The following is a 19159-nucleotide window of genomic DNA, read 5'->3' on the forward strand; positions in this document are numbered from 1 at the left end:
TATGTCACCTGCAGAACAAATACAGCTTTGCAGATCTGAAAAATCTCATGGCATGGTAAGCAGAACATGGGCAGGGAATAGCAACTTTTGGCAGCGAGGAGACAGGTCATAGGATTGTTTAGATTTGTAAAAAAAAATAAAATTTAACAATTACCTACATTCTTACAAAAGGAACATTCCAGTTCTGTGAAGGTGTTATGGCAGGGGCAGGGGCAAGAAAGGTGAATATTCTGGAATATTCACTTGCTGAATTAGACATACAGAAAACCATGAGAAGGAACTCATCTTGTTTTCATTAGGGAGCTGAGATGCTGCAAATCTGATTTCAAATGGAGCTTGGCTGGTGTGGACATATTCCTGGCTGGCCTTACTCACAAGGAAGTACTTTCCAGTGTTAATTTACATGCTTTGCTGAAAACTTACCCTAAAAATATGTTTACCATGGCAGTCAAAAGCTTCACAAAGATAAAGATTCCTTCTCCTGTTTCTTTCATTTTGTCACTTCTCAACTGCTTTAAATCATGTGGTTTTGACAGTGAGAAATCTCCTGTCCCTGAGAATTCCCAATCCAAATACAATCAGAAGGGAACTGACCATGCCAAGACAAAGTAGTTGCCAAAAGACCTGTTCATTAGTCCAACAAGCGGGAGAAGGTCAAGTCATTTAAGTACAGGAGCACAGATAGCAAGTGAACCTGTAATGTCCTGATTTGCTGGGAACATTCACATTATGTGTGGTACTTTAAAATTCACAGTGTTTCATCTGGAAACCAGAAACAATTAATGCCCTGTGGATTGAGCTGCATGAAATAATTCAGCTGTAAAAATTCTGCTGTTCTTTAGAAACTCTGTTGCTTCTTAGACGAAGACAACAAATATTTAAACATGAGTGGGAGGATGTAGCAAAAGGACACTGAATAATCTTTGTGAGAGGAAAAAAAATGTAGAAGTTTGACAGCCATCACTGATGATCAACATCAAGAATGAACTGGAAGCCAGACGCTGTTGCTTTTGTCTGAGTTGATTTGGGCTAAAAACATTAGATTTTTACCCCTGACTAAACAGGCATCAGATGTGTCTTGTTGAGAGAGGATAGTACTGGACCTCTATGAACAAACCTGCAATCCCAGAGTAAGGAGAAGGGTGGGAGAATATCAACCCTAAGAATAAAGGTGGGGGAAAAAAAACCCCAAAACATTAAAAAGTAGTATTTAAATGGTAACATTTTTAGCTTGTGTAGGTACAAACTAATTTGTCCATTTTCTGATTGCTAATGGGTGCTTCAGTTCCTAATTGCACTGAATATCAGGTATGTTGTAAACTGCTCCTACTGTTTTGACAGTCATGGTTCAGCTTTTGATACCTGTGCATTAGCTCTCTAAGCCTCTTGACTTTGGAGTGGAAAGAGGGCACTGAAGCATAACAACCAGCAAGAACCTTACTGTCACACTTTTCTGTGTGTCTAGAGAATGTGGGTTACATCTCAGATTCAGATCCATTTAAAGAAAAACAAACATCCAGATCAAAAGCCTGTTTGTGGCCTTAGGTTCAGCAGCTCTTGGTGCTTTTTGAAAGGCTGATTCAGGCTGAAAAGCCCTTTAGGCTGACTAATGAGCTACCTAGATGCAATTGGGAAACAAGCAGGTCAGAAATCTGCACTTGGATCACATCAACCCTTTCCAGTTATGATCCCAAATGGAAAGAGAAGGTGCAGTGGCCATTCCTCTTGAAGTATGACCTCAAGAGAGGCAGGAGGTCCTGTTGACTGCTCTGCATATTTGTCCCCAAAAATGACAGCCCAGATTCAATTCCTTTCCAACTCCATGTAGCCCCTTTCCTGAGTTGCATCTAGATAGCTCCTGAAGGAGCTGAAACCTTCATCCCCCTAGGAGTTACTTGTCCGCCAGGCCCCAAGCCAAGCTGGATGGGGTGGTAGTGCTCTTGGAGGGGCTATGATGAAGTGCTGCAGCAAGTACAGAACTCCCAGAATAAGCAAATCCTTTCACCTTTTTTGAGCTGTGACCTTTGAGTCTTCAGTGAAGGATCAGAATTGAACTTATGTATTTCACTCTTGCCATTATTAAGTCCTCACATGGCTTTTCTGTGTTATCCTTACTGGACAGGTAGCTGGTTAGAAATACTCTACAAATTCATTTGGCCTTACCTAGAATTTATAACAAAAATAGAACAACTTCATTTAAACAGTCAAAAGCATTATATCCACGCTGTTTCCAAACTTTCTTCTGCAGTATAATTTTTGACAAGGCAGATAAGACTGTTTAACAAAGTTTTTTATTCATTTATGACTAGCCAAATGAGTAAAAAAAAATAATTTTTGGTTCTGAGAGAAATTATGTTGGAATAAAGTTACAAAAAGAGAAGACTGTTTGGCATACAATGTTGGCAGATACATATAAAACCAGCACAGAAATATGTCAAAACCATAATAAGTCTCAAAACAGGATGCTTGTTGATACTTGTATAGTATTCTGCAGGGAATAAGGAACATATTCTGGCTTATGTCAACAGATTCAAGACAATGTATCTCTTCCTGTGAACTCCTGTGGTTTTGTGCACAGCTCTTCTATGTAGTCAGAGGAAACAAAGTGATGTGAGTGATCTTTCACAGTTTGGCCTTAACACAGAAGAACAAGATGTCTTTATCTGAGTCCCAGTGTGATATATTTGTAAATACATATGTGCCTTTATACAAAGGACAATCAGATCCCAGATCCCAGTGCAGAGTCTGAGACTCTGTGGTGTGAAAACCAGAAGCACAATGTCACCCTGGAGAGGTGCTGCTCCCCTGTTCAGTACCAGACCTAGTGTTTATGTGAAGGAAGGTAAGGAGATATTGCAACTTCAGTGGAGTGTGTGAGCTTGGTCCATCTTGATTTGGAAACCAGATCATTCTATGACAACACAAGAACCTTTAGTTAGCTTCTCATCGTGATAAACTGATTTAAGGCCAGGTCACAAATCTGTTTTACCTATGTGTGTATCAGCTTGACTTTGCCAAACTGTTTGGGTAAGATCACTTGTCCACTTGTCTCTTAACATTTTTCTATGTGTAACAAGATGTGCTGTCAACTGGATAACTCTGCAGCACAATAAAATCCTGCAACAGTTCTGAGAAAGTCCTGATGTCTTGCTGTTCAAATAACCCTTTTACTCAGTCACTCCAGACTGTATCACAAAATGCTGCCTATTACAAAAGGAGAGATATAAGTGTACATGCTGCGCTTTAATACCATCTTAGCAAAAAGTTTCCATGGTGATTTGCTCTCATTGCTGCAAGGGAGCTCTCTTTCCAATAGAACCACGGCAAATTTCTATCCACTGCCTCACTGAAATTACTGCCAAATTCCTCAATTAAAGAAACCTCTTCTTAAGCATCACAATATGTTGTGAAAAACACCTCAGAAATAATAGATCCTAGCTTGATAAATTTTCTGGTCTAAAACATCCCAAGACAAAAGTATTTGGAAGTTTCTTAACACTTATGTTAAAATAATAATAATAATAATAATAATAATAATAATAATAATAATAATAATAATAATAATAATAATAACAACAAAAATGTATATAATGAGGATCTCTTATTTGCACACAGCTCTGTCTGAATGTTTAAGAGCATCTGATTGTGCTTCATGTCATATTCTGAGGCAGCAAAATTAAAACAATTGCAGAAAATTCTAGATTTTTCTGAAAGTCTCTGACAGACTGAATGAGCAACTTGGTTTCCAGTTTGATCAATGTGGTCTGAACAAGAGACACAACCAGTCAATTTATTTCCATGTTCCATTTAGCTTCATATTGCTTCTGAGGTACGAAAATAAACACTGCCTGTATGTGTGCCCAGCACAGCAGTTTGCAGATATGAGCAAAGAGAAGTCATTGCTTAAGCCATTCAGCATTCCTAATGAAGAGACTGGCACACAACCGATTATTTAGAAAGCTGGTATAAGAGGCTACACTCTTCTAATATCCTGGCATGTGCTGACAAGCTTGCAGTTAAAGGTGGTTGAGAGCTTCTACTCATAAGTATAGAAATGTATAAGAAATCAGGCCTTGCTCAAGGATTACCTGGATACCATCTGCAAATCAGACAAAGATAAAAATTTTCAGGTATCCCTCCAAAACTCAAAGTAATATCTTGTAAACATGAGGAAAAAAAAAATAGACCCATTATTAGGTGGCAAAAATGAAGCTAAGTAGACTTGTTCTAAATTGGATTTTCTCATGATACCAAAATGATTGGCTCTTCTCAGAAACCTGTGCTAAACAGGAAACGTGGCATGATTCAGTGGAGCTTGCTGCCCTGCCTGGCTGTGGGTCCCTAATGCCCAGGGCAGCAGTTGCTTTAAATAGATATGAATGGGTTTGCTCTTCCTGAAAAATTGGAGTGGGAAGTGGCAGAAACAGAGCTCTGAAAAGTCTGCTTTTAAACAAGAAAGTATTTTTTTTTCTTTTTTTAAATGTTTCTGGAAGCCTTTTCAGATAAAATTCTCAAACTGAGTAGGCAACAATTTCTGTTTTCCTTGAGGCTTTTTTGAGCTCTTCAGCTGCCTTTCAAAAAAGATTTCTCTTCTTGTTTCCTTGGGTAGGGAAACAACCTCCAAATAAAAGAGCCCACCGTCTGAAGGAAGCTAGTTTGCATCCTGGTTCTCAGAAGTCATCTCCAGACCTGCCAATTAGAAATCTTCATCAGACTACATATTATTTTAATGGGGAAGCTCCTGCCACCTCGTGGCAAGAACTTTCACCTTGCTTGAATCAAAAGAGTTAAACCAGACACCTGATACCTTTGTAGAACAAATGCATAGCTAAACAAACAGAGGCCTTGATTGGTTTGTTTTGCTGTTTGGCCATTATCAGTTATAAACATTAATGCTATTTTAAAAAAAAACATAAATTTCTAGATAAGCTTATTGCAGCTATTTTTTTTTCCTGCTGCTCCTTTCTCCATCCTTCTTTCCAAGAAAGTACAGAAATTAATTCTGTCGGAGTATTAAACCAGGAGAATCCACAGTAACTTTGGTATTTTTAGAAAAAACCTGTTGACAAGACATGTTGATGGATTTCAGAATAGTACTAATTTGTGTTCATCCTGAAAGGTATCTGCGTTTGATTTGGACTATTTGCTTTCAGATACAGACAATGTTCAGCTCTTGATTCCTTCTAAGCAGCTTTGGTGATATCTTGATGTACTTCATGAAATATTTTCTCTGTGAAAATTTATCTTGGTACTTCCTGTTTCTTTTGTGTTTGGTGCCAATTGATGTGGTTCTGTATGTTCATGTCCTGAGAGTGTATGACATCCTCTGAACTGCCTTCAGGATGCTGGTCAAATAAGTCATGAAACTGGGGCAGCTTCAGGCAGCCCCAAAGCAGAGCAACATGGCAAAAAGAAGTTTTTTACTGACTTGGTTTTTAACCTCTTTGATCTCCCAAGATTAATATTTCTCACAAGGTCTCATCTAAGAAATATGTTGCAGCCATGCTGATTTAAACAAATTAAAATTACTAAAGGACCTCCCATCACCACCCCTCCAAGTGGGAACTCACTTCATTTTAGGACCTGAAACAAATGCTGATATGAGTAGAAGAAACAGATAGAACTCAATTTGCAATAGTTAAGTCTGCCTGTATTGCTGTTTTTATGCAAACTGAAATCCTGGCACACAGGATTTCTTCTTCCTAACATGTTGTAACAGTTTCTAATTAAAACACTGATACCTGCACTCAAGAAATGCCAAACTGACTGCCCTGTAAGTTTGTAAGGAGTTTGTAATCTTCACACAAAGACAGCAAGTTTGAACACTTGATAAGCAGGACCTACAATACTGTTAATGTGGCTTGTCCCTAAGGAATTGCAATGGGGTTTTAAAGCTGATTCATACACAAAACTATATCCATCCCAAATGCTGAAGTGCTAGAAGAGAAGAATTTTACAGAAAACAAAATTGCAGTTAAAAATGACTGCTGCAATAGGGATCTGCATGTACAAAGTCCTACTTTCCCAGCTGCAGTCATCTACAGCTCAGTCTATGCTGATAGTAAAAATTATCAGTGGTTTGGATGTGTAAGTACTGAAATTAATGAAGATGCTCTGGGCTGGAACAAGCCTTTCTAGTGGGAAAAGTAGCTCCAACACATAATGCTATCCCTCTGCCTCCAGACAGCAGCTGATTTGAGTGTGAGTGCTGCAGTTATTTTATAGCTTCTCAGCTTGCCCCAAAAGATATGTGAGGTGAATATAACATGATATAAACATGAGGATAGCTATTATCAGGGAGAGACAGCTGTGTAACAGTACTCTGGACAATAAAGATAGCTCTTGGGATATTTATTAAGAGACCAGTCCTGCCAGATGAACTCTGCAGGAAGGATGTACATCACAAATGCTACATTGTAAGAACTATAATACACAGACAGCTGCTAACACTAATCCAGGGCTATTGGAATAAAATTATAGAAGAAACCTCACTATGAGCCAAAGGATGCTTTTGGCATTTAGCAGCTTTAAAAATCAGTTATGTTCTGAATCTGCAAAGAGGTGAGCTGTTAAAGGCTCAGGAAGATGTTTAGTGGCTCAGTAAAAACTGTTGTTGAAGAAGGAATTGGTGAGCTTAGTTTTTCTGCAAGCATGTGGAAACAGAGTTTTAGATAGAAACCAGATCAGAGATTTAACTTGATTTTGTAAGGAGAGAAAATTCAGAAAATGGGAAAAATAAATTGCAATGTATGTGATATTTAATTACTCTGGAAGATAGAGATCAGAATCTGAAAACTTTAAAATTAACAATGAAATATGGGCTAGTACTAGACCACAAATGGAAAAGGAATCTGAACCTGATAATTGTTGCTTTAATTTCAATATGAAATATAGTTTCCTGTCATAGGCGTAATAATGTCTCCGGCCTGGAACAAACTTCAGAATAGAAAGAGAAAATATTTGTCATTATTCTTATTATTTCATTTGTATTGTTTAGGGTTCTCTAGTCCAGAGAAGTGGATAGTAAATGCTTATAAGTTCACTAAATGTGCAGCAGAATTCCCAGGGATTGTGGGGTTTTCAGTTTAAGTTTTCCAGTTAGTGGGGACTAAGGGATTGATGATGAATGTGTGCTCCACTTAAGACACAACTTGCACGACAGGTCTATGGGAGATTTGATCATGACACTTGGTCATTTCTCCACAATAGAATCATAAACAAAAGCAGGATTCCCTTTTGGTTTCCAGTAAAAAAACATGAAGTGAAATAAAAATTACGATATGCAAACCTCACTTCTTGTAAACTCTAGCATCAGGGTTTTGCATATATTTCTTTATTTCCAAACTTCCATGTTTGAAAGCAGGTGAAAATCCACAGTAAGTTCAGAGACATAATCATTTTTGGAAAGGTCACCAGTAGCTTGTGACTATTTTGACCTCTACAAATATAATACAATGGCATTGTAAGCCCTGCATAAAATACAGGAGGTACAGTAACAAGAGGTAGATATTTACTGGCTTAAGTGTAGTCAATGTGAATAAGCAAGCACTGGAAAAGGGGCCTGGAAAGGTTTTATGAGCTTTTTCATTGAAGATACCAAAACTTCCTCTAAGTGAAGTCCTGAGCGACCTGATCTAACTTTGGAGTTGCCTTACCTGGGAGCAGGTGGCTGGATTAGATGACATCCCACCAAAAACCTCTTCCAACCTAAATTATTCTGTGGTGAGAGACACTTATTTCTGAACAATACAAACAGTGATTTTAACACATTATTCTGCTAGTGGCCAGAGGCATTGTGGGCTGCACAGCCAGGCTGCCACGAGAGGGAGGAAATGCTGGGTTTTTAACAAGGCATAGCAAAAGCCTTGTGGGGCTCCCATGTGGGTGTAGCTGAGCTGAAAGCTCACACACAGACCTTGCTTCTCAGAAAGTGGCAATTTCCAAATGCCTGTTGTGTGTGCAGCCTGTGACAGCAGCTAAAGAAACAGAGGAGGTTTCCTGGTTGCTGCTGTGATGCCAGGCAGATCCAGTGCCAAGCTTTAGCTGTTGTATCCAACACAGCAGCATGTGGATTTCGACTCGGCTGTATTAACTGAAGAAGGTAACTGCTCCAAGGAGCCTCTAGATAAACAAAAGAAAAACCATAAATCTTATTGCAGCTTCCACTTCTCAACTCTGCTTAGTCAGCATGGGAAAAAGCTATGTGGATTTTGTATTTTAAATGTTTAAATAGGGATGCTAATATGAAATGTTCTTAATTTTGTGTAGTGCTTGCAATGTTCCTTCAATTTTTAAGTACTGATCTCTGAATGATGATTTAATTATGAGTCTTCTTTTGTACCTAAACAGTTTCAAAGGCAAATATACTCTATACTGTCAAAGTATAAAGAATATTTTGCATTAAACTGAGAAGATATTTTGATATAGAAAATCTATAGAAAATTATTGTAGCTACAAAGAACTGCATTTTTGTACACATGCACAGAAATGAGATTTGGTACTGTGTAGATAAAAAAGAATTTATTTTAGCATTCAAACAACTGGAAGAATATATAGTTCCTACTGAAAAATCTTCCTGAAAATTGCTGTTAAATTCAGGAAAAAATCGTAACGATTTGGACCAAAATCTACAGTGTGTATCAGTTTTTATAGCCTCAGAACAGTTTTATTATGTGAACAAGGTTTGCTACTTTTTCATTAAGCAGTTTGAACTAACACATTATATGAACTTCTATATATATATGAGGCCAGAGCAGATAATAAGCTTTAAAATCTTAGTTTTTTCTTTAAAGTCCTTTTTTCAGGATATGGGAGAGTTGTAGAGATTCAGGCTGCAGATCTGTCCTGTATATTGGCTTGAGGATTTTGCAACCAAAACATGCCTACAGAAAATAATTTGCCTCTGTGGTACTAACTTGTCAGAATTCTTCTGCTTGGGCAGTTTTTTGACCTTTTCTTTCTAACATTTTGCATGCTGAGCTGTCACAAACAAATTTAACATTTTCTAGATTAGAGATACAAAGATATTTTTTCCCTGTGGTAATGAAGTCTGCATTTGTGGTAAAAGGGTAATTCTGTATTTGTGCTTTGACATTTCAGGGAAATCTCTGTGGTTGCCACAGAGCAGAAAAGAAACAACTTCTGATTGCTCTCTAATCTTTATGGTTTTTTAGAAGTGCTGTGCCACTAAAGTTTTTGGGTCTCACAATGCATGTATATTTCTGATGCATATTTATGGAACTAAAAATTATATTCTAAGACTGTACTGCTATCAGAGGAGGCCTTTTGAGGATGGTTGTGTTTCTAGCAATCATTGTTCCTTTCATCCCATTTGATGTCCCGTGTGTTTACAGAAGACAGTTCACTTCTCAACTTTCTCAGAAAACTGTTTCAGTGCTCATTTCAGTGTGAAATTTCCCACGGAAAGAGAACAAGCAAGTTAACATAACGAAAAAAAACTGTCTTCTGCTGCTGCTTTGGAAGCTGTTTTTGGGAGGTTTGAGTCCAGGCTGTAGCAGGCTCAGCCTGCCAGCTCTGACTGAGTAGCTGGTTCTTTCTCTTCAGCACTGAGCTGGTGGCAGCAGCAGAGTTTAAGGAGAGGTCATATGTACAAGTACACCACAGCCAGAGACCCTGAAATCTTTGGGAGAGTGTAGCTGTTTCAGAGTTTCCAATGCTACCTTCTCCTCTGTTTACTATTATTTCTTTGTTTTTTCCTTTCCTCCTCCAGAATTCAAACCAGCCTTATCAGAAGGAAGGGCATTCAACTCTGCCTGCATTGTTAAGCCTATAGCCTCTGCAGACTGGAAATTTTGCTGTTTCATCATCATCAGTGAACAATTGTGGTATCCCTGTCCTCTAGCACTTTTTCCACTGGAAAATGGAAATGAAGAGAAATATGGCAAAGTTGTTGTGGCTGCTGATGTTCTTTTCCAATATTGTGCCATTCAGCTGTGAGAAATCAATGAGAGAAAGAGCTATTGAGCTGATGCAAGATGCACGTTTGATTGATGGGTATATAAAATATGTTCAACTAAACGCTCTTTATGAGTCCTGACAAGTGAGGAGGAAATGCTGAAGTGTGTGTAGATCAGCAGAGACATGGGCTGTTATGAACACATAGCACTGAGCTACTGTTGCAGTGACATATTGGGAAGGAATTTTGGTTCAGAGGGTACTTAATGTAGGACTGTGTTATTCTAAACACCGTTGTGATTTTCTGGCCAGGTCTCATGGTTTAATCCCAGCTGGCAACTGAGCCCCACACGGCCCTTGCTCACTTGTCCCTCTGGTGGGATAAGGGAGAGAAACAGAAAAGTGAAAAAACTCATGAGTTGAGACAAAGACAGCTTAATAAGGAAAGCAAAAGACATGCACAAACAAAGCAAAACAAGGAATTAATTCACTACTTCCCATGACTAAGGTGTTCAGCCATCCCCAGGAAGCAGGGCTCCATCACACATAATATTTTCTTAGAAAGATAAACATTGTGATTCTGAATGTCTCCTGCCTTCCTTCTTCTCCCCAACTTTATATGCTGAGCATGACCCATATGGTCTGGAATATCCCTGTGGCCAGCTGGGGTCAGCTGGCTCAGCTGTGTCCACTCCCAGCTTACTGTACACCCCTAACCTGCTCACTGGTGGGATGGGGTGAGAAGAACAGGCAGAAAAGAAGAGAGACTTTTAGGCATCTGTTGCTGCAAGGATTATTGGCAATGAATAGTCTATGTGACTACAAACAGTGGAAGAAATTACACTTGGGTTAGAAAGGGAACAACTTATTTCTATCACAAGCCTTATTTATTTTCCATTCTAGCCACAATGACTTTGTACTGCAGCTGAGAATACTTTACCAAAATAGACTCAGTAAAGTCAACTTGAGAGAACTCAATGTGACCCACACAAACCTTGTGAAACTTCAGGCTGGTTATGTGGGAGCTCAGGTATGTATCTCTGTGGTCGTGAGGCTCAGACCATGTTTCTGCATTTGCTTCCTTCCCAGCCACAAAAGTACTCCTAGCCTTGATTTTGGTTCTTTATGTTGAAAAAGAAAAATAATACAACTGAAAAGTCAGAGACACTGTGGCCAGATACAGTCACAGCCACAATTTCATGACAATTTTGTTTCAAAAGTTTGGGGGTTATAATTCAGATACTCCTAGTCTAAACAGCATAAATTAAAATAAGCTTATATTTGCTTTCCTGCATGTCCTGTGGAGTAGCTGAGTGTATCAGGAGACTTTAATCATGTCTGGAGTGGGTGCTCTTGCCTTGCATCATAACTCTTTCTTTGGGGGAAAAGCTGTAGTGGCAACTCCCTTGTAAACTGCAGGAAGTCATTTTGGTCTGTGCTCCTGAACTATGAGCAAACAGAAGTTTCCAAGTCAAAACACAAGTTATCTGGTTTACTTGTCAATGTCTCTTTCAGTTTTGGTCAGTGTATGTTCTTTGCAGCGCTCAGAACAAGGATGCTGTGCGTCTGACCTTAGAGCAAATCGATGTTGTCAAGAGGATGTGTAACAGCTATGAAGAACTGGAACTTGTGATGTCTTCCCAAGGTGAAGCTCCTTGTAAAAGAATTTTTTAAAATGTGATTGCAGGAGGTGTGTACAGAGAGAGCAAGAAGATAAGTTATGCTTTAAAGAGTAACTTCAACATTTCCTCTGAGCCACAGCCACTCACTGTGCACAGCCATGGTCCACTGCAGTCATGAGCAAGTGTGCCATATAAACATGTACTCTATAAGCTCCAATTCTACAAAAATGTCTTTATTATTGCTTGCAATTTACATAAACAGTTGCTGCTCGGTAATGCTGGCTTCTTATCTGTCATGGAATTACTTTGGAATTATCTCCCTTTGTGTTTCCCAGGTATCTCTGACAGTAGAAGGATTGCATGTTTGATTGGAATAGAAGGTGGCCACTCCATTGATAGCAGCTTGGCAACACTGAGGATGTACTATGACTTGGGTGTTCGTTACATGACTTTAACACACTCCTGCAACACTCCTTGGTAACTATAGCGTTTGTTTTTGTGTGCCCGTCTAATGCCAAGGAGTGGCAGCTACGTGATGGGGGAAGTGTGGATTCAGACACAAACTTGTCCTGTGGAAGGCTTTGAACCAAGTCAAAGTGATAGGTTTTGGGGGTAAATAGCTTTCCATGTGTTCAGTGGGAGACTGCATCCATTATCTAGTGCTTGTTATGATCATAATTTGGACACTTGACAATATGTTTGTCTTAAATTCCTTCACAAACATCAACATTAGTGAACCTGAAAGCAGTTATGAACATAAAAAGCACTGCCTGAACAAGATACTTGTTATGTAGGTATCATTATCCCCACATTTGGCTATGTGACATTGTAATATTTTTTCTTGTGTGTAGTGTAAGAGTTTTCAGCTGCTGATACTGTATTCTCCAGAATAATATGATGTTTCTTCTCCCTCACTCCCCTTTTTAAGGTCTGAATCATCATCAAAAGGAATACACAACTTTTATCCTGGTGTTATTGGTCTGACTGCATTTGGCCAAGTAAGGATCTCTTTCAAATGCTAAGCTGCACAATCTGTTGTGCAACTAACAACTTCTGGTCTCAACTTCTCAAAAGCAAATTGTCATTAAAATTTAATTATGGGAAGTTCTTGATATTTAGAAGGTGATCAGGATTTAGTCAAACCAAACTCCCTGTGATGTTTCTTAGGGTAAAAGAAGTGTTAGATTTAGTTACAATTGTTTTAATACAGATTAGATGTATGAATTCATATTTGCAGGCAGTAAAATGTGAATAACACTTTCAATGACTTATTTTAGGTTGACTAAGTTTTCTAAGTTTTGAGCATGTGCTGGCATGCTGGTTAATTTTGAGTGAATAAATCACTAATGAATTAATAGGTACATAGAAACCAATACAGTTATGACTAGCTGACAGCTGCAGAATTAATGTATCTGTTTACATATACCAGCTAAACGGCTTCCTTTCAGGAAACTTAATACTGACACTGTTGTCTGTACATCTGTTTTAGGAAGTGGTAAAGGAGATGAATCGCCTGGGTATGCTGATAGATTTATCTCATACCTCATACTCCACAGTAAAAGCTGCACTCAATATCTCAAAAGCACCAGTAATTTTCAGCCACTCGTCAGCATTTTCTGTTTGTAATCACTCAAGAAATGTTCCTGATGATATCCTACATCAACTGGTGAGTGATATGGTTCTTGGGTTTGTCTTTGGAGGAAGGAATTTGTTGGTTTTGCTTCTTGGGGGTTTTGTTTTTTGTTTTAATGGCAATGTTTGCATGGGTGCATTCAAAACATGATGTTTACTTTCCATCTCCTCATCCCTGAACTTGATTTAGAAGCAGATCCTTGAGCAGCAGCTTAAAATTGCTTCTGAGACATTTTCTTTGGGTTGTGTTTAGCCTTTGACTACAAAAATGAGGTGTTTGGAAATACTTTGAAATTCTGGTTGAGTTGTTTGATGTAATCACTGCACTTCTGTTGATTCAGTCTGCATGCAAGTAAAATGAACAGAGGGGAAAGGACAGGGAGGCAAAGCCTTGTGTTGCCATCTGAACTTTGACTTAGTACTGCTGTTCTAACTGATGAATGGGTGTAGAAGATTCTATACAAGATGCCCATGAAGTTGCAGGGCACGAGTGTTCACTCATCACCTGTCTCTTCATATCTTTCAGAAAAAGAACAAGGGAATTATCATGGTGACTTTCAATGCAGATGTACTGGCCTGTGGCAGAAAAGTTGTTAATATTTCTACCCTTGCAGGTTTGATGTTAATACACTGTCGTTTTTGTGGGTTCTATGGTTTTATATAAATTCTATGACTATTCTGGTGCATGCATCATTTTCAAGGTCATGTGAATTACACTGCTTGTTTATTCCATCCACACCTTAGCCCAGTCTAGTTACTTTTTGCTTTAACACTCATTAAACAATAGCAAGAGGTACAAGATGTGTGTGTGGCTGGAGGACACGATGCTCACAAACAGCCAACAACCATTAATCCCAAAGTAGTTTTTACTTTCTGGAAAACACCTTAAGCCTATGTAATTAAGATTGGGAAACATAGGTATGTAATGGATAATAAAAATTCTATTGGTATAATTGGGCTGCTTGTTAAGAATGAATGTGCTGTGATGATCATGTCTCTTTCCTCATTTTCATTTCATCAGTGTAGCTGTCATTTTGAAGGTTGCTGCCTGATGGGGTGTCTTTTGACTTTTTTAGAAAGGATTTGATCAAGATCTCACAATTAGGGAGAGCTGTTACCTAGAGGCAATATGTGTGAACTGTAATATTTCATTTTAGCTAGATGCTTAGATGTTGTTTTCTTGATATTTTCTTTCAGATCATTTTGACCATATAAAGGAAATTGCAGGCTCAGAATCGATAGGAATTGGTGGTGACTATGATGGAGTGGAACGGTTAGTAAAGTTGTACATACATTGACATCTGCTTCTTAAATTATGTGGGTTTTGATCCATTTAAGGGGGAAAAAAGAAGGCAGACTAAAACACTGGTATCAGACTACCTTGTAATGAGCACTAAACCAAGTTTTATGAAAGAGGGGCACAATGATCCATTTTTAGAACTGCATGAAGCAGTGCTATAAATGTAGAAATGGATCCTCATGCACTGTGAACTCTGAAGCTGTGTGTTCTAAGTGGTGGTTTGTGTATATAAAACCAGTGATGGAGATTGTTTTGCTCCAAAAGCCAGAGATGAATGACAGAAAAACTGCCCCAACCTTTATATAGTAAATGGTTCCGTCTAGAGAGATGCCACAAAAGTCTTTTGTCCACTATCCCTGGGGAAAGCCCAAAGAGTTTGGGTGCTGTGAAACCACTCCTGCTTTTGGGGCTTGGGAAGTGTTTGAGGCAAGCAGACCCTGATAAGCAGCCCACCACAAAACCTCTCCTCACTCTTGGACCACAGCAGTTACAGCACAGGAAATAAATGCAGATTGGGTGGCATTTGCTGCTGTAATGCTCAACTTTTTTTAAATTTTTTTTTATTTTCTTCTTTTTATCTTTCTGTTGAATGATTGATTATCTCCTTTTTATTTTTTCTTTTCCTCCTGGAGTCAGGCCTGCTTGGGAATGAAAGTCAGAGCCAGGCTCCCATCTGTAGTACAAACATAAACCCATTGTATCAGCTGCCATGATATCATATCTCTGAAACTATAATTCCCAAAATAAAAACAGTTTGGAAGAAAAAGACACATTTTATCACATGGATTTTATCAGAGACTATCAGTTAAATTGGTGGTGGAGTTGTTGAGGTCCTAATTCCTGCTAGTAATGCCATAGATTTATTGAGATATGCTTATCATCATACCTTTATGGAAAAGAAAAATAACAAAAATATTAGATATCTCAAAACAATGTCAAAGTCTTATGGAAATACAATTTAAAACAGCTGTTTAATGCAGGTTTTGCAGCATTTTATTTCTAAATTCTTTTTATTCTGACACAAATTAGCACAAGGCATAGATCAGTTTTGCTTTTTGTAATTTCTTTTGTAGAGGGCTCTGAATATGTTTCTTTCCACTGCCTAAACAATTTGCTTAATTCAAACCAATATTATAATTCTAATTGATTTATTTTTTTTTGGAAAAAATACTCTGTAAGCGACAGAGTTCACAAAATTGCCTGCAACTCCAGAGATCCTGTGCTTGTAGGTTTTCTTTTGTTCTCAGTTACAGTGGATTGCCCCACTTCATTTGTGATGCAGCTGTTTCCTTACTCTAAAGGCCAGATGGAAAGCGTGGATTAACATATACATGAATTTCTGGTTATTTTTCCCCCCTTTTGTTCTAATATCCTCCCATGCTGTTGTTTTGCCTCTATAGAAGTGCATCTTCATTCCAGTTGTGTTCTGTTTATTGGGTCCTATGTGAGGAAAAAGCCTTTTATTGTGTCCTAGAACTGTTTCTTTTTGTCAGCTGAATTCTCAGAGGAAGAACTGGGTCCAAAGTGAGCTCACTTCAGAAGTCAATATGTGCGAAAGACTAATTAAAAACCCTTTTCTCCAATTTGTCAGTGATATGTGTTGAATGTGCTTGTGTGACTCTTGCCAACAGCTTTCCTGAGGGCTTGGAAGATGTCTCCAAATACCCTTCATTAATAGAGGAACTCCTTAGAAGAGGATGGAATGAAACTGAACTGAAAGGAGTCTTAAGGGAGAACTTTCTCCGTGTCTTCAGGGAAGTAGAAAATGTAAGATTAAAATCCAAACTGAATCTTGATTCCTGCTAAGAGGAAAAGAGGAACTGTTGGTGTCTTGTTGTTTATTTTTTGGGTGGGTTTTCTCTTTGTTGTGTTTTTGTTTGTTTTGTTTTGTTTTATGTGTTTTGTTTTGGAGGGTTTTTTTGGTTAATGAGAGAGATATGAGGGAATGTAAGCACCTAATTCAGTAAATCCAAATGCTGGGAAAGAAACCAAGATGGCAAGAGAGCGTTAGCAGCATAAAGGAAAATGAGGGAGAGCAGACAAAGCTCTTTGGAAGTTTTTCTCTCTGCAGTAATCTGATAAGCACACATCAGTGACTTCTAAATGGAATCACTTCATGGTTTGGAGAAACTGCGGATGTACCAGCATCACAGTCTGGCTGTGTTCGCTGGGGCAGGAAGGAATGTTGACTCCTGCAAATCAATTTAATTCTTGTCATGGGATTGGGCTGCTTTTCAAAAGGCTTCTGCCATGGCCAGATCACTAACAAGCCATAACAACTAGATCACAATGAGCTTTAAGTATAAAAACGGTAGAAATAAATCCAGAAGGATGAGGGAGGAGAGGAGGGAGGGAAACTGGATAAGACCCCCCTCAAGGGTAACAAATGCCTCTGCTGAAACTTCCAGACTTTTTGCCTCCTACTGCTTTTATTTACAGGGTAAGTAAGTAGATATTACACACAAAGCCCTATAGATCACAAATATTTCACAGTGACCCTTCTTCCACTTGTCTTTTTTGGGCATGTTGGATGAACAGAAATTAGGGAAAATGGTACTGTTCTTGTTAACCTATCTACATAATGCTGACTTCATTGTGTGGCAGACTGACATTATGGAGAGGCTCAAATTCATCACATCTAACCAATCTGTGGGACTTAGTATGTTTTTTCCCTTCTAAATTAGAGACTATGAAGCTTTGTCTTGAGAGTGTGATCTCACTTCAGGGAAGAAAGCTCATGAGTTTGTTTGCTCCATATGTGGAGAGAGTCAGACAAAGAACAGCCAGGCCTGTGACTCTTGCCTGTAATGTATTTGTGCTGAATTCTGGGAAGTGTTTCATAGGAATGCAATCAGCAGAATAATGGTGCTGATTTCCTCACATTCAGATGTGGTTTTGCAATACACTTTGAGCTGGGTAACTTGAAACAGTGTTGAATTTGCTAGCTGCACAAAGCTGTTTTGCTGTTGAGCCAGTCTGGCTTTCAGGGACAACCTTTTGAATTTTTGTAGGTGCGGAACACTTTTGGAGGAATGGACGTAGGTGAAAGTGAAATTCTGGAAGAAGTACAAAATTCCTGTCGCCTAGACCTACGTAAGCCTCAGCTTCAGCCATCCAGGTCCTTTGGATTTCCTTCCATGGCACAACCTCTTAGTCTGACACTTCTGTCATGTTTAATGTTGCATTATGTATCATGGATCTATGGAGCCTAAAGAGAGATTTGTGGAGTACTCTGCAATGCAACTGCTTCTCTTTCTGTGATTTCTTAATGGAAAACTATAATAAATTTTAAAAATAATTTCTATAAATTCATATGCATACTTGAAAAATCATGTAAATTATAAACTATGTAGCAAAAGTATTTAGAATTTTAATATCATCTTGGCTAGACTAGGACCTACATTGTTAATGGAGGATATTCACATTTAAAGAACAAATTCTATAATACTTGATGCATGGTTTTGGTACCCATATTGTGGAATAAATACTGGAATCCAGAACCAGCAGCTCCACACAGGAATTAGAGATTATGATTAAGACATCTGTGCCAAGAAGTTTTCAAATATTACTTCTTGTTAAATCATACAACTTCAATCAATAGCTGATGGCTTACTCAGAGAAGGCCATCCCCTGCCATATGGGGATAAGTGCTTTTTTTCGTTCGCTTGGGGTTGTTTTTTTTGTAAGATGACAGGATGAGTGACAAACCTATTCCAGTTTAAACTACATGACTACAACTAGCTTTAGAGACCCATCCTGCAGTACTAAACTCTTATTTTTGAACCCTGATCAGGAGAGTGGGCAACTGGACAGATGCTGAAGGGTGGAGGTAGATCTCTCACATTCAGCTGCAGACAATATTGTAATACTTTTCTATAATTTGTGGACAGCTGTTTGCAGCATTTTCACGATGATGGGAGCAAGAACAAGTCAGGACAAAGCAGGGATTCTGGCTAGTAAGAGGGTTGTGGAAATATTTTTGACATTTAAACAATTATCCTTATCAGTAACATGTTTTATTATTTAATTTCTATTCTAGCTGGCTAAAATCAGACCATGGCCAGTGGATTCATAGACATGAGATTAGGGAGAAATCTTTTTATTATAAATCTGCTGTTTTGGCCTTTGGAATATGTTTTGAAATATACAAGGTGTGTGAGGTTAGATGCTCCTGTTGCAGAGAAGACCATAAATTGAGATAGGCCTGTTCTTTGTAGGTTCAAAACTGACACTTTAGTCAAATATACTGAGATTCATTATGAAATGTAAGATAGCAGCACCACATTGCTTTTGCATGGTCAGTTCCCAGTGCTTGCTGGTAAGTGCTTTCCCATGATACTTGCTGTTAATTGTGATTTTATGATGCCAGCTTTTATTTACTGACATGACATCTACAGAATTTAGCCTTAATGTAGAACAAAAGCCTTGTAATTGATCTAAGGAAAGCATTTGTAAACACACAAAATATTCAACAACTGAAAGAGAAGGCTGAGCATGAAGAGGATGAAAAACATTATTTTTTTTTCTAGAGGAATTTGAGACTGTTCCTACCATCCATTTCTGCACTCTCTAAGGTTTCTGGAAGGATCCTGTTCTTTTATAGCTTCAAAATTAAGCTTCATTAATTCTTTTGATAATATGGTCTCTTTGATAAATATATTCTAATTATACTCCTGTACATTACCAAATT

General features: G+C 38.4%; 1 protein-coding gene across 2 annotated transcripts; it reads left to right on the forward strand.

Moving 5' to 3' along the window:
- The first annotated feature begins 7864 nt into the window (after positions 1–7864).
- Positions 7865–17709, forward strand: LOC107210062 (dipeptidase 2-like). Of its 2 annotated transcripts, XM_015640426.3 has the most exons (11): positions 7865–8101; positions 9731–10014; positions 10819–10945; positions 11431–11560; positions 11873–12014; positions 12466–12535; positions 13027–13203; positions 13696–13783; positions 14367–14442; positions 16101–16236; positions 17481–17709. In XM_015640426.3, exons 2-11 carry the CDS (start codon positions 9881–9883, stop codon positions 17679–17681), a joined length of 1281 nt encoding a protein of 426 aa, XP_015495912.1. In that variant the 5' UTR covers positions 7865–8101; positions 9731–9880; the 3' UTR covers positions 17682–17709. The 2 variants fall into 2 exon arrangements, with proteins under 2 accessions (XP_015495912.1, XP_033373129.1); XM_033517238.1 differs by having other exon boundaries at positions 9731–10945; positions 11457–11560.
- Positions 17710–19159: the final 1450 nt, after the last annotated feature.

This window comes from Parus major, chromosome 11 (genome assembly GCF_001522545.3).
Source record: "Parus major isolate Abel chromosome 11, Parus_major1.1, whole genome shotgun sequence".
NCBI lineage: Eukaryota > Metazoa > Chordata > Aves > Passeriformes > Paridae > Parus > Parus major.